The sequence below is a fragment of the Sceloporus occidentalis genome, unplaced genomic scaffold (assembly GCF_023333645.1).
Source record: "Sceloporus occidentalis isolate IW3139 unplaced genomic scaffold, rSceOcc1.0.p SCAF_5, whole genome shotgun sequence".
In the NCBI taxonomy this organism is placed as follows: domain Eukaryota; kingdom Metazoa; phylum Chordata; class Lepidosauria; order Squamata; family Phrynosomatidae; genus Sceloporus; species Sceloporus occidentalis.
In genome coordinates, this window is record NW_028316985.1 from 62,664,262 (window position 1) to 62,677,296 (window position 13,035).

The 13,035-nt window shown below is 41.5% G+C and overlaps 1 protein-coding gene across 1 annotated transcript in view; it reads left to right on the forward strand.

Moving 5' to 3' along the window:
* ADAMTS20 (ADAM metallopeptidase with thrombospondin type 1 motif 20) overlaps positions 1–10,602 on the forward strand; it is a 105,461-nt gene extending 94,859 nt beyond the window's left edge. Inside the window, exons 32-39 of the mRNA XM_089524267.1 lie at positions 1,271–1,471; positions 1,580–1,709; positions 1,831–1,925; positions 2,018–2,112; positions 2,970–3,103; positions 7,372–7,463; positions 8,983–9,087; positions 10,494–10,602. Coding sequence (XP_089380393.1) covers positions 1,271–1,471; positions 1,580–1,709; positions 1,831–1,925; positions 2,018–2,112; positions 2,970–3,103; positions 7,372–7,463; positions 8,983–9,087; positions 10,494–10,583 — 942 coding nt within the window. The 3' untranslated portion in view covers positions 10,584–10,602. The remainder of the gene's footprint in view (positions 1–1,270; positions 1,472–1,579; positions 1,710–1,830; positions 1,926–2,017; positions 2,113–2,969; positions 3,104–7,371; positions 7,464–8,982; positions 9,088–10,493) is intronic.
* Positions 10,603–13,035: the final 2,433 nt, after the last annotated feature.

Consider the following 13,035-nt stretch of genomic DNA (forward strand, 5'->3'; position numbering starts at 1 on the left):
CTGCTTTGTGTTCGATTTAACTTCCCGTTATTTCATGTTAACAGCGACATTGTGTGATAAACTTTGGCCATTTCCAGGTTTTCACTAATTTAACTCTCATTTAATTCCCGTTTTCCTGTGGGATCTTGCTGGTGTGATAAACTCCTTAGCCAGTACAGTCTGCATCACTATACCTAGATTTTACTTTTGAATGACCAAGGCACCTTTGTCTTGTCTGGATTAAGCCTCAGTTTGTCCACTCTCATTTGGTCCATTATAGACTCCAGACTTCTTTAGCAAAGCTTCTTTGGAATTTGGTGGAGAGAAGTGATAGACCTGAGTGTCAATAGCATACAAGTGACACCTAGACCCAAAACTCTAGATGACCTCTCTCAGCACTTTCATGTATATGTTAAATAGAATAGGGGACAAAATAGAACCCTGAGGGACTCCACAGATCACTGGGGAAGGGGCTGAATATAAATCCCTGAGCACCACCATACTGAGAGCACTCTTCCAGGAAGGAGCAGAGTCACAATGCCTCCAAGTCTCATCCAAGTGAGTTGACCTAGAAGGATACAATGGTTGATGATATCAAAAATGGCTGAGAAGTCCAGCAGAACCAACAGGGACACACTCCCCCATCCATTGCTAAATATACCAAAATTGTCTCCATCCCATAACCTGGCCAGAAGCCAGACTGAAATGGATCCAGATAATCCATCTCATCCAGGAATCCTTGGAATTGAGAGGTCACTGGTACCTTACCCAAAAATGGAGTATGGTGGATTGACTGAGAGTTGTCCAGTAAAGTAGGACACACCTCCCCCACCCTCAATAGAGGCATTACAGGTTGAGTCTCCTTTATCTGGAATACTTGGGACCAGAAGTGTTTTGGAGTTTAGATTTATTTATTTATTTATTTATTTTGGATTTGGGAATGCCTGTATTTTCATATACATACATAATGAGATATCTCATTGCCCTTTCATTCATATTTGGATCCCTTTCATTCCCAGAAAGAATGTGGCTTCAACAGATCACCAATAGATTTTTGATCACCTATGCTTGCTTAGTAGTATTTTTCTCACAAAACCCACACAGATTACAACTACACAATTTTCAGAATTTCTTACTAAATGACATGCCATTCTTTTACTGCACCTTTGTGATTGTTGAGTTTTAATATTTTTCAAGTACATAAATTTTGGATAAATGTACCCATATTCCTGGGACTATTATTAATGAAGAATGTCTATGCTCATTTTGTGACCATTGCTTATCATTTTAGTGTCCAGCTGGTTGTAATCTTAAGTACCAGCAGAAGATCACATACTGTGTTGAAGCACATGATGCATGGAACAGCCATTCCTATGGCCTTCAATCCATAGCTTATCGAGATTGCCCACTTATTCAATCATCTCCTATTAATACATGTGACATTAAGGCTTGTCTCCATGTTGCAACTTGGAAAGTTGGAAAATGGCATAAGGTAAGTGTAGGACATGAGGTTAAGGTTCCTCAGTAAGAAAAATGAATTATAGCATCAGTTGTGATTTGCTTTATGGTCTTTTCAGTTAATGCTATAACCTTTGTTTAGTGCTCAATGCCTTGTGGAATGGGGATAAAAGAAAGAAGAGTGGAATGCATGACAGAAAATGGTTTATCCAGTGACTTGTGCCTCTTACATTTAAAACCAGTGGCTAGAAGGAGATGTCACTCAAAAGACTGTAAGTAAATTGACTACGGTAATTCAGAGGTATACAATGGAATGTTAAAAACATGGTGTAAAAATGAATTAATCAAAAAGTGGAATAGATTACAATAATCTAACATCAGATTTATTTTTAGGTGAGATGATAACTAGCTGCATAGAACTCCAGATAAGAAAAAAGATTCGAAAGGATGGTGAATATTTGCTTAACGTTAAGGGGAAAATGATAAAGGTATTGTGACTATTTTTCTCTGATTTGGGAGAGATGTAAAATAAAGTCTTTGTCACCTAAAATAATTCTAAATTGTCATTTTTATTTTGTAGATTTATTGTTCAGACATGGGGCTAGAAAATCCCAAAGAATATGTAACATTGGCTAAAGGGGAAGCAGATAACTTTTCAGAAGTATATGGATATCGGTACCGTGTTTTTTCAAAATTTAAATATTTTAAAAGTATCAGTATGAGTATTGTTTATGTGTAGATATTATCATATGTTAGTTATAGAATTATAGGACTAATGATCATGTTAGAGTCTCTAAATGTGTGGCGGTTTTTTCTTTGTCTTGCAAATTAATTATTGAGGTGACTAGTTTGAGAAAGGAAAGGAAAGGATGGTTGGGGAGTGAGGAATGAAAACACCACAGTTGACTGCACACCTCCAATGCCTGCCTAAAAATTACCCTTTCCCAGGTTGTATTTGCCTTCCTATGTGCCTTTTGGGAACAAACAGCTATCGGAGTGCTGAAACAATTTTTAGCAGGAAGCAATAATGATGATGATTATGATGAAATGTGGATCTTGAACATTTTCTGTTCTTAAGAGGAAGCCAGTAGGATAAAGGATGCTCCTGGATTCCATCTTTCCTGAAATATGGCAAGGAACAGTATAGCTAAATCCAATTGCTAGTCCTAACCAGAATAGACCCAGTGAATCCAAGAAAGTAGCATAGGTGTTGAACAGCCAAGTCCCAACTGATGCAGTGGGTCAGCTAAAACAATCGATTGCATGCCGAAACATTTTCAGACAGTGATTTTGTCTTATTTTTAATGGAAAGGTTAAAGACATGCTTATTCCTCTGTGCCAGAAACCAATAGACTTACCTGGCTGGACTATGCAGCCACTTTTTAACTGCACATCAGTACATGTTTATACAATATCTTCTGTAGGATTAAAATAATCTAACTACTTTCACCCTTCTCAATTTTTAATATGAAACAGTATTGTGATGCAATACATAATCAAATATACTAAAGTACAGGGATATTTATTTGTAGGCTGCAAAATCCATATGAATGTCCTTTTAATGGAAGCAGACGTCAAGACTGCATGTGCAGGAATGACTACCCTGCAGCTGGCTACACCCTTTTTAGAAAAATAAGAATTGATCTCAAGTCTTTGGAAATTAAAAGTGAGTTTTATGTCATAATATTGTGAATTCAATTAAATACTATGCTTTTCCATGACTGACTGTTACAAATGTAAATTATATACCTAGTGGTGCCATTTTCAAGGAATACTATTTTTCTTTCAATCTGTCATATGGTATATTGAAGAGAAAGTGAAATGCTAGGACAATTTTTTTCTGGGGTATTTGGACAATCATATAGGAGGTAACTAGTACATGTTGCTGTTATCAAGGGACGAACACTATTAGTTACATCACCATAATACTGTTGTCAACACATTTGTGTTTGGTCCAGCTCAGGGTGAAGACATAAATGAATGAATAGTTGCCCGATTTCATTAAACTTTCAGAAATAGAAGCCATGTGCTAGATTAACACTTACATAGCAGGAAGAAAGGGGGCGTGAATGTTTTTTCTAGTGTGGAATAAAAGCAGCCTTGCATGGGCAGTTTTGATTGGGAAAATGGATAGAGTCAAACCTCCCCTACAGTGAAGCACATATCTGTATCTTTGGGGGGAAGCAAACCGGCAGTCCTGGTCAGCCCCTGATTGGCATATGACTTCAATGACTGGACACCCGGTTCTGGAAGTGGGTTGCCACAGCGTTCCTAAATTGGCCGCCAGAAGGAGCAGCTTTTTGCCACTCCTTTTTGTGCTGACTTTTCCCTGCTTGGTGCACCCTCAGTGTGACTTCCAGATGCTTTGGGGCCATGTATCATCTTCATTCCCCACCCGGAAGCAGTCTGAAGCTGGCACTTTTTGCCTGTTCAGGCCTATGTTTCATACTCCACACAGAGGCCCATGGCTACTAGAGTCGGCCATTGGTATTTGCAGGGGATTCACCCCCCCCCCCGCAGATACCAAAATCTGTGGATGCTCAAGTCCCATTGACCCAAATGGCGGTGTGGCCATGCCACCATTGGGGACAATGACACTGAAGTCCTCCCTTTCTCCCTCGCCCTCCCTCCCCCTCTGAGGCTTCAGGGACAGTTTGGAATCATAGGCTGGAGCCCTGTCAGCTGGAGGTAACTGAGGCCAAGGCTGGGGTCTAGGTTTAGGAACCCCCCACCCCCAGCCCTGATACCCAGGCCAGAACCTCTAGGCTCCAAGACCCAAGCCCCGGCACCAGCTCTGGCCCACTGTAGCCAACAGGGCTCCAGCCTCTACCTCTGAACCGCTTCTGAAGCCAGGCTCAGGGCAGAAGCCTCAAATGGGGAGGGAGGGAGGGAGGAAGGAAGGAAGGAAGGAAGGAAGGAAGGAAGGAAGGAAGGAAGGAAGGAAGGTAAGGGAGGGAGGATTTCAGTCCCATTGTCCCCAATGGTGGCGCAGCTGCATTCATGTGCCACCATTGGGTACAGCACAGGCTTGCCGTCTGCAGATGTTCAGTTGGCCCTCCTTATCCATGGATTTTTATCCATGGGTTCAAGCATCCACAGCTTGAAAACATTAAAAAAAGTATAAATTCCAAACAACAATCTTTGATTTTGCCATTTTGTATAAGGGACAACATTTTGTTATTCAGGGCCCATTTACACTACACTTTAAACTGGTTTGCAAACTGGTTTAAATTGGGGCCATTCACACTTGCACTGGGTTTTCCTGACCCAAATTTGAGGACCCCTGGTGTAAATAACCTGGATTTTTTTTAAGATAGGGATTTCATAGGTTCTTTTCAAAAGAACCAGTTTTTTGTGGGAGATGCCAATGAGAATTACAAGTCGATCCTAGTCAGAGCATCCTGCTGCCTCCTCTCTTCCTCCTTTTCTCATTCTCCTCTCCCCCCTGCTACTGCTGCTCTTTCTCTTCCTCCTACCTCCTCTTCATGTTGCACTTGCTGCGGCGTCTGTTGTCCCTCATCTTCCTCTGCACCCTGCATTTGCCCTGGGTCTGTCTTCCTCCTCTTATCCTCTTTGTCCTCCTCATCTGCCCCCTTCACTGGCCCTAGATCTGCTTTCCTCCTCTTGATCTCTTCCTCCTCCTCATCTGCCCCCTGCACCTGCCCTGGGTCTGCCTTCCTCCTCTTACCCTCCTCCTCCTCTTCATATGCTCCCAGCAACTGCCCTGGATCTGTCTTCCTCTTTCTTTCTTACTCTTCCTCATCTGCCCCCACTGCCTCATCTGCCAGGATCAAATCTCTCCATTGCATTTTATCACGTTCTCAAGTGTGAATGGAATCGGGATAAAATGCCATGGAGAGATTTGATCGTGGAAAATCAATACCACAGAGAGTTTTGATTGTGGCAAATCAATGGAAATAACCTCACAGGGTTATTTCCTACTGTGAATGGGCTCACCATTGTATTTAATGGGACTTGAGCATCCATAGATTTTGTTATCCACAGGCAATCCTGTAACGAAAACCCAGCAGATATCAAGGGCCCACTGTATTTGCAAATGTTTAAAGATATTGTAGAATTATTCAATCACCCCCCACCATCATGTCGAGTGTCTCCTTAACACACTAGACATCTGAGAGGGAAGCGAAATTAGCCTCTCATTTTTTTTATTAACTTAGTGGAGTTCATGAAAAATCACTTGGGGACTAATAATAATAATAATAATAATAATAATAATAATAATGATGATGATGATGATGATGATGATTTATTTATAGCCCGCCCAATCACAAGGAATCCAGGCGGGTTACAACAGTAAAAATAAAGATAATAAAATAAAATACAATAAAATTAAAGAGTGCAAAGTGAGTACATTCACAGTTAGGCCTGATGGAAGTTGGACCTCTCTTTTTCACTCCCTCCCAGGTCTGATGATGATGTCATGGAGGGAGGGCTCTTCTTCTTGAGGCAAGGATTTTATTTTAATTAATTTTAATTTAATTCTTCTCATTAAATTTAAGAGAAGAATTGGTGGACAGAGTGACATAAGTCACAGTAAATGGGGAGTAGAACTTGGTAGGGAAGGCCTGCCGGAAGAGATCCGTCTTAAGAGCCTTCTTAAAGGCTGTAAGAGTAGAAATGTCACAGATCTCCTTCGGCAGGTCATTCCATAGCTTCGGAGCTGCGATGGAAAAGGCCCTCAGGGTGACTGAAGTTAGCCTAGATTTTATTGGCTGAAGTAGATTCTTCCCCGAGGACCTTAGAGTGCGGGACGGACAGTATGGAAGTAGGCAATCTCTTAAGTATTCTGGACCCAAGCCATGTAGGGCTTTGAAGGTAATCACCAACACCTTGTACCTTGCCCAGAAACTAATTGGCAGCCAGTGAAGGGATTTCAAAACCGGTGTTATGTAATCGGTATGACGTGTACCTGTAATTAACCTGGCTGCCATATTTTGTACAAGTTGAAGTTTCTGAACTTGGCACAAGGGTAGCCCCATGTAGAGCGCATTACAGAAGTCCAATCGAGAGGTGATCAGCGCATGTACAACTGTTTCAAAGTCTCCCTGCTCCAGGAAGGGGCGCAGCCGAAGCTGATAACAAGTGCTCCTGACTGTCGCATCTACCTGAGCTGTCAGGTGAAGCGACGAGTCAAGGAGCACCCCTAAGCTGCGGACAGAGTCTTTCAGGGGCAGTGTGACCCCATCCAGAACTGGCTGACATAATTCCATACCTGAGCTTGGGTTTCCTATAACAAGTACCTCCGTCTTACCTGGATTCAGCTTGAGTCGGTTTTCCCTCATTCAGTCCATTACCGCCACAAGACAGGCAATTCAGAGGAGAGATGCCATCCATAGACACTGCATCAGTTTGAGACATAGAGAAATATATTTGGGTGTCATCAGCGTACTGATAACATCCTGCCCCATGTCTCCGGATGATTTTTCCCAGCGGCTTCATGTAAATGTTAAACAGCATAGGAGACAATATTGCGCCCTGGGGTACACCAAATTTTATCTCTCTTTTAGAAGAGCAACTGTCTCCTAGTGCCACCATCTGGAATCTGCCTGAGAGGTAGGACCGGAACCACTGTAGAACAGTGCCTCCGATACCTAACTCTCTCAGGCGTTCCAGAAGGATACCATGGTCGATGGTATCGAAGGCCGCTGAGAGGTCTTTTTTGGCTGAGTCCAAAGCTATAATATGGTGGGTCAGGTTCACATATTCTCATATGCACACCAGATTCTCTTTTTCTTGCTTTCTTTTTTACACACACACACACACACACACACACACACAGAGAGAGAGAGAGAGAGAGAGAGAGTTTCCTGTGCACACTGGTTTTGGTATCTCTCCTACCAGTGTCTATATACTAATTAATGATAATTAAACCTGTTTCACTTGCAGTAACAATGTGTCACTTTTGCTTGGTAGCTACTGATTTTCGCTTTGCCCAGACCATACATGGAAAGCCTGTTCCTTTTGCCACAGCTGGAGACTGCTATAGTGCTGCAAGATGCCCACAGGTACTGGTGGACTGTATTATTGTATTTTAATTCTTAAATATAATTTGAAAACTTTACTAACAAAATAATTCTCCTTTATTTCCCCCTTATTTTCTTTTCTACATCTTTTGCAACTGATTCTAGCATTATTAGCATAAAATGGTTAATGACACCCATGACCTCCTGAACTTCAGAATTTGGCTTCCCAGTTTGCAGGTCTTCCAGGGAAATAGTCACTTATATAGCCATGAAACCCACTGTGTGACTGTAGGCAAGTCACATTCTCTCAGCCTCGGAAGATGGCAATGGCAAACCCTCTAGATCCAAACAAATCTTGCCAAGAAAACGCCATTATAGGTTCGCCTTAGAGTTGCCATAAGAAATAACTTGAAGGCACATAAAAACAATTATGAATTCATATTGGCAAGTGCAGTGAAATTTTCAGAATCAGTCCAATATATGGCAGAAACTGGTGCACATAAATTGCTTGAGTTTTTGACCTATTCCCCTTTTCCCCTCTTCTTTCCACAAATTCTATTTTCAGTTCACATGCTTTTTCCACACTTCTTTAATTTTGGTTCCTTCTTGCCATTCTTTTCCCTTGTGTTTGCAACACAACACTGCCCTCTTGTGACCTCATAGCTTCCCTTTAGTAAACTAGGGGGTTATTCAAATGGTGAAAACAATCCAGGATGAATCTGGATTGAATCTCTGTTGTTTGAACTATTTCATTTCTGGCAAAAGTTTGGGTTCTTTTTTATTTCAGGATAGATACCAAAAAAACTACCATTTTTTCATGAGATTCAGTAGACTAGTTTAAAAATTTTTTTTAGCACCATATGGTTTTTTGAAATGCTATACTTTTTTAAAAAGGAAAGCATATCCATCCAGTTGAGCAAAGACACAGATCAGATATCTACATCCAAATTTTTATAGCAGTATGAAATCTGAGGACTTTATCGCACTGCCTCCACTGGCTGACTTACCTCTTCCGAAAATGGCTCAAATTCAGAAGTTAGGCTGATTTTATTGCATGAAGCTTCCGATTTGGGGGAAAATGGCCAACAAAGAGACTTACGGGGCCCAAATTCAGCACTGGAGGCAACAGGAAGCTGTTTTGAGAGAAAAGTCCGTACAATAAAATCAGTCTAGCTTCTCAATTTGAGCCAAATTTGGAAAAGGTAAGTCGGTCACCATAGGCGGTGAAATAAAGTTCTCAGGTTGTCTACCAAGATTCTGTCATCCTCCCTCCCCTTTGCAGTGGCAGAAGTCCATGGGGATATAAAATGCTTTTCTGGGAAGTCCCAAATGCTTGGGAAATAAGGCTCTTTATAGCAAGGCATCTCAATTTTTTAAAAATAGTTTGGAAAGATCCCAAGTCATTTAGTCCTAGGATTACCTGTAACATCTTTCCAGCCTTAATGTTAATTTTCTTTAACATATTTTTCTTCAAGAGAAAAGTAGTGTAGCCATATATAGAAGTAGCCGTATGTGTTAGATGTACTCTGATCCACAGGCTTTACTTTCCACTACCTGACAGGGGCAGTTTGGCTTCAATTTGGCAGGCACCGGACTAAGGCTATCCAACACAGCAAAATGGATTGCTCAGGGAAATTATGCTACTGTTCAGATACATAAATCGCAAGTAAGTCATTTTTCAACAAATGATGAGATAATGTGTGCTTAGTGGTGAGTCATTCTTTCTTGATATCAGAACGAAGTGCCCAGTGTCAATCACATGGCTGGGCACTTCATTCTGATCTCATAGTGAGCAACTTGCCTTGGCAACAGCTGTATTGGGTGGCATAGCAGAATGCATTTTAAACAACCATCCCACATCATAATGGAGGGCTCTACATCTTCTGAGAAGATCCAGAGCAAACAAGGAGGTTTTTTCTGTTTTAAGAGGGATAGACTCTTAAAACTCTTAAATGACGCCTGGCTCAACAGGCCAGACTTCATTTAGACTCTTTGCACCAGACTCAAGGACTGGAGCCTGCATCATCCGCTGTGCGGTGATATCCGTTCACAGCGAGGTCCAAAAACAACAACAGGTCGTTGTCTTCGTTAACGGTGTGCGATAGCAATTGTTCTTTTCGTGTTGACATAACGCTAAGAAGACTTAATGTGATAGCGTTCGTCGTCAGCCCGTTTCCTGATCTGTCCGCCTTGTTAACAGGAACGGAACGGGAAAACTGTGAGTGCGATAAGGTCCATTTTCTTCAGCCTGCTTAAACAAGTCTATGGCTTGGTACAGACAGTTGGATTGTGGTGGCCTGGGGACACCTCTAAGGTTACAGAGCACGCAGCATCCGCACGCTCTGGAACCCTAGAATGTATGGATGTTGCCATCTTTACGTGGCGCCATCCATATGGGGCATGCATGCATGATGCAAGCACAGTGCTGCATCCACCCCTCCAGGTGCCATGTTTGCATCCTGGACACGCCACAGTGCGCCAATGGCGCATAGATGATGATGTCTCCATGCATCAAAAAGAACCCAGGTTTTCTGGGTTCTTTTTGGTCCGAAGGGATGCCACACGGTTTGTGTGCTGCGGCATCCCTCTGGAGGAAAACTGGGCACCTCCAGCCTGCCTTTTTGAGGCAGTCTGGAGAGCCCCTATGTTAAAGTTGAAAGTGGTGAAAGGGGTCAAAAGTTGTAATGCCTCTTTGAAAAATTATTGGGATAGAAAGATTGACTTAAGGCCTTATTGTATTTATTTTATTATAACAAAAGATCTTTGCCAACCTATCACAAAATGCTTTTAAAACCCACCACCTGTCCCCCAATTTCAAAAGTAGGACGTCATTTTTATGGAAAACATAAGCCAAAGGACATATAGCACTATTTCTATGGTTCTGTGGCTGTCTTCTGCTCCTGCTCCTTTTCATGGTGGTAATAGTAATACAGTGTCCACACTGCTACTATATTATTCCATATTATTCCATTCTTAGTATTACACCATTATTCAATAGTGAATCTGAAGTAGTGTACCAAGATTTATTCCACTAGTATACTAAATTTGTATGTGGTTTCTCGTTCATTTTAGGATGACACTAAAATATATGGAAGATGTGGAGGATTCTGTGGGAAATGTCTTCCAAATGGAAACATTGGTCTCCAACTTCAGCTACAGTAAAAGAAAATGTCAAGGAAAACATATTCCTTAATGATCAGTATTGATGATGCTGTTATTTTTACTGTTCTTTCAACTGTTCTTTTAGAGATCCAATGTGGTATTGTGGTTAGAGTGTTGGTCTAGGACACTGGATGACCAGGGTTTGAATCCCAGCTCAAATGTGGAAACCTACTGGGGTGACCTTAGGCAAGTCACACTCTCTCAGCCTCAGAGGATGGCAATGTCAAATTCCCTCTGAACAAATCCTTCCAGAAAAACCCTGTAAGAGGCTCAATTTAGGGTCTCTGTAAGTCAGAAATGACTTGAAGCCACACAAACCAATATTCATTCACTCTTTCTATATCAAACCATAAGACCCTAATGATCTGGGGTTAGAGATTCAAATAATTTACTCCTACATTTGTTGTCAAGGAAATATGTGCATAAATGGTAGTGATCAATCCTTAGGTTTTGACAGACACCTTAAGAATTTTCAGTGAAAGGAAACTGGTGGCGCAAGGAGCCTTGGTGGCACAGTGGTTAAATGCCTGTACTGCAGCCACTTACTCACAAACCATAAGGTTGTGAATTCAATACCAGCCAGGGGCTCAGGCTCGACTCAGGCTAGCATCCTTCTGAGGTCACTAAAATAAGTACCCAGCTTGTTGGGGCAATTAGCATACAGTTGTAAACTGCTTAGAGACTGCTTAGTGCGATATGAAGCAGTATATAAATGAAGCTGCTATTGCTATTGCTAAAAATGAACTGCCCTCTGCTTGCTTTCCTCTTTTAGCTCCTTGCACATCCTGAAAATCTCCCCCCCCCCACCACCCCCAGATGTTTAAGAGGACCTTCTGCAAACTATAGAATGAAGTATTGAGTAACAAGGGGGGCTGCAGTGGATTGGCCAAAATGGATGGCAGCAGTTTGCATGGGGTAAATCCAATACTTACCACCATGTGTTTTTTCTGGCCAGCTGAACCATATTTGAGGTCCAAATAGCCACAGTAAGGAACACATTCAAGGCATGGTAACTCTGCTGGAAGCAGCACACAAGTCTTGGATTTGGCAATGCTTCTTCCTTGGTCATCTCCCCATACAAACCTCTGTGGGATTGCAGCAGTTTCTAGGACAAACTTGACAGCCCGATTTAAACGCAGAACATAAAATGATATAGCATCATGAACCTCCACTTCACCTGAGTTCCTGGGCTGTCAACTGCTCTCCCAAGTCCTACCTGTTCACTTTCATGACCAGTTTTCCCCATGCTGGGAAGGCTAGGGGGAGGAAATCATGCTCTGCAGGTGCTCCAGGGCTTGACCACGTCACAAACTCAGAACAAAACCAAATCTCAGGCCACTGGCTGTGTTTCTCCAGATACACTACATATAGGGCATTGAATGTAGGGAAGGTGGGCACCCAGATGAAAGGTTTTTCCAGATACACTACATATAGGGCATTCAGTGGGCCCCGAGATGAAAAGTCAGATGTAAAAACTCCAGATGCTGCATTTGGCTACAGAGTAAATGACACGGGGTAGTAGTGGTGCAGGGACTCTTGAATGCATCCAGCCCCTGGTGGCATCTGATTCCAAATGCTATAAGGATCATGCTAGAATAAATTTGCTCATGCTCAGGATTACACTGCTGCATGTTATACATTTCAATATCCCTTCTCTTTCTTATTTTCCAACATACCTGACTGTTGACATGCTAGTAAGCAAGAACTCTCTTTCTTACAGTATATAGATCTAACAGAAGAAAGAGAGTCCTTGCGTGCTAGCATGTCTACAGACAGTTACATTGTAATATAAGAAAGAGAGGAGATATTGAAATGTATAGTATGTGGCAGTGTAATCTTAGCATGAACAGAAAAGAATCTTGTGGTACTGTAAAGATGAACCAATTCTTTATAACATGATCCTTCATAGCTCAGTCCATAAAAATTCACACTATAATAAATATGTTAGCCTTCAAGTTGCTTGATGGACTTTGTTTATGCAGAAGCATACTAGCACGGCCACTCACTTGGAAGCCCTAAGTGTGTTTACTCAGATTTATCTCTCCTTAAAGTCAATGAGATTTACTCTTTATTAGGTTTGCTTAGGATTGCATTCTTCAGCTGTTGTTGACTTTGTAAAATACAAATATATCTGAGTGGTGCATAATCAATATACTTTCTGCTGATACAGTAGATAGTGTTACATATTTTTACTATGCTTCTGTGATGTTTTTTTTTTTAAATCACAGTTGCTGGTGCTTAATTAGAAACAGCAGCTCAGCTTCAGGTAATATCTTTGAAACATGCTTACTGAAGTTAACTGTTATTGTGGTTATAAAGTAATAACAAAAATATTGACAGCTTCACATTTGATGTTAGCGATCCTACCTCTTCTTCAAATGTATACTAAGAGGCATTGAAATTGGTATAAGATGCTATATTGTATATCTATATGCATGCATAACAAACATTC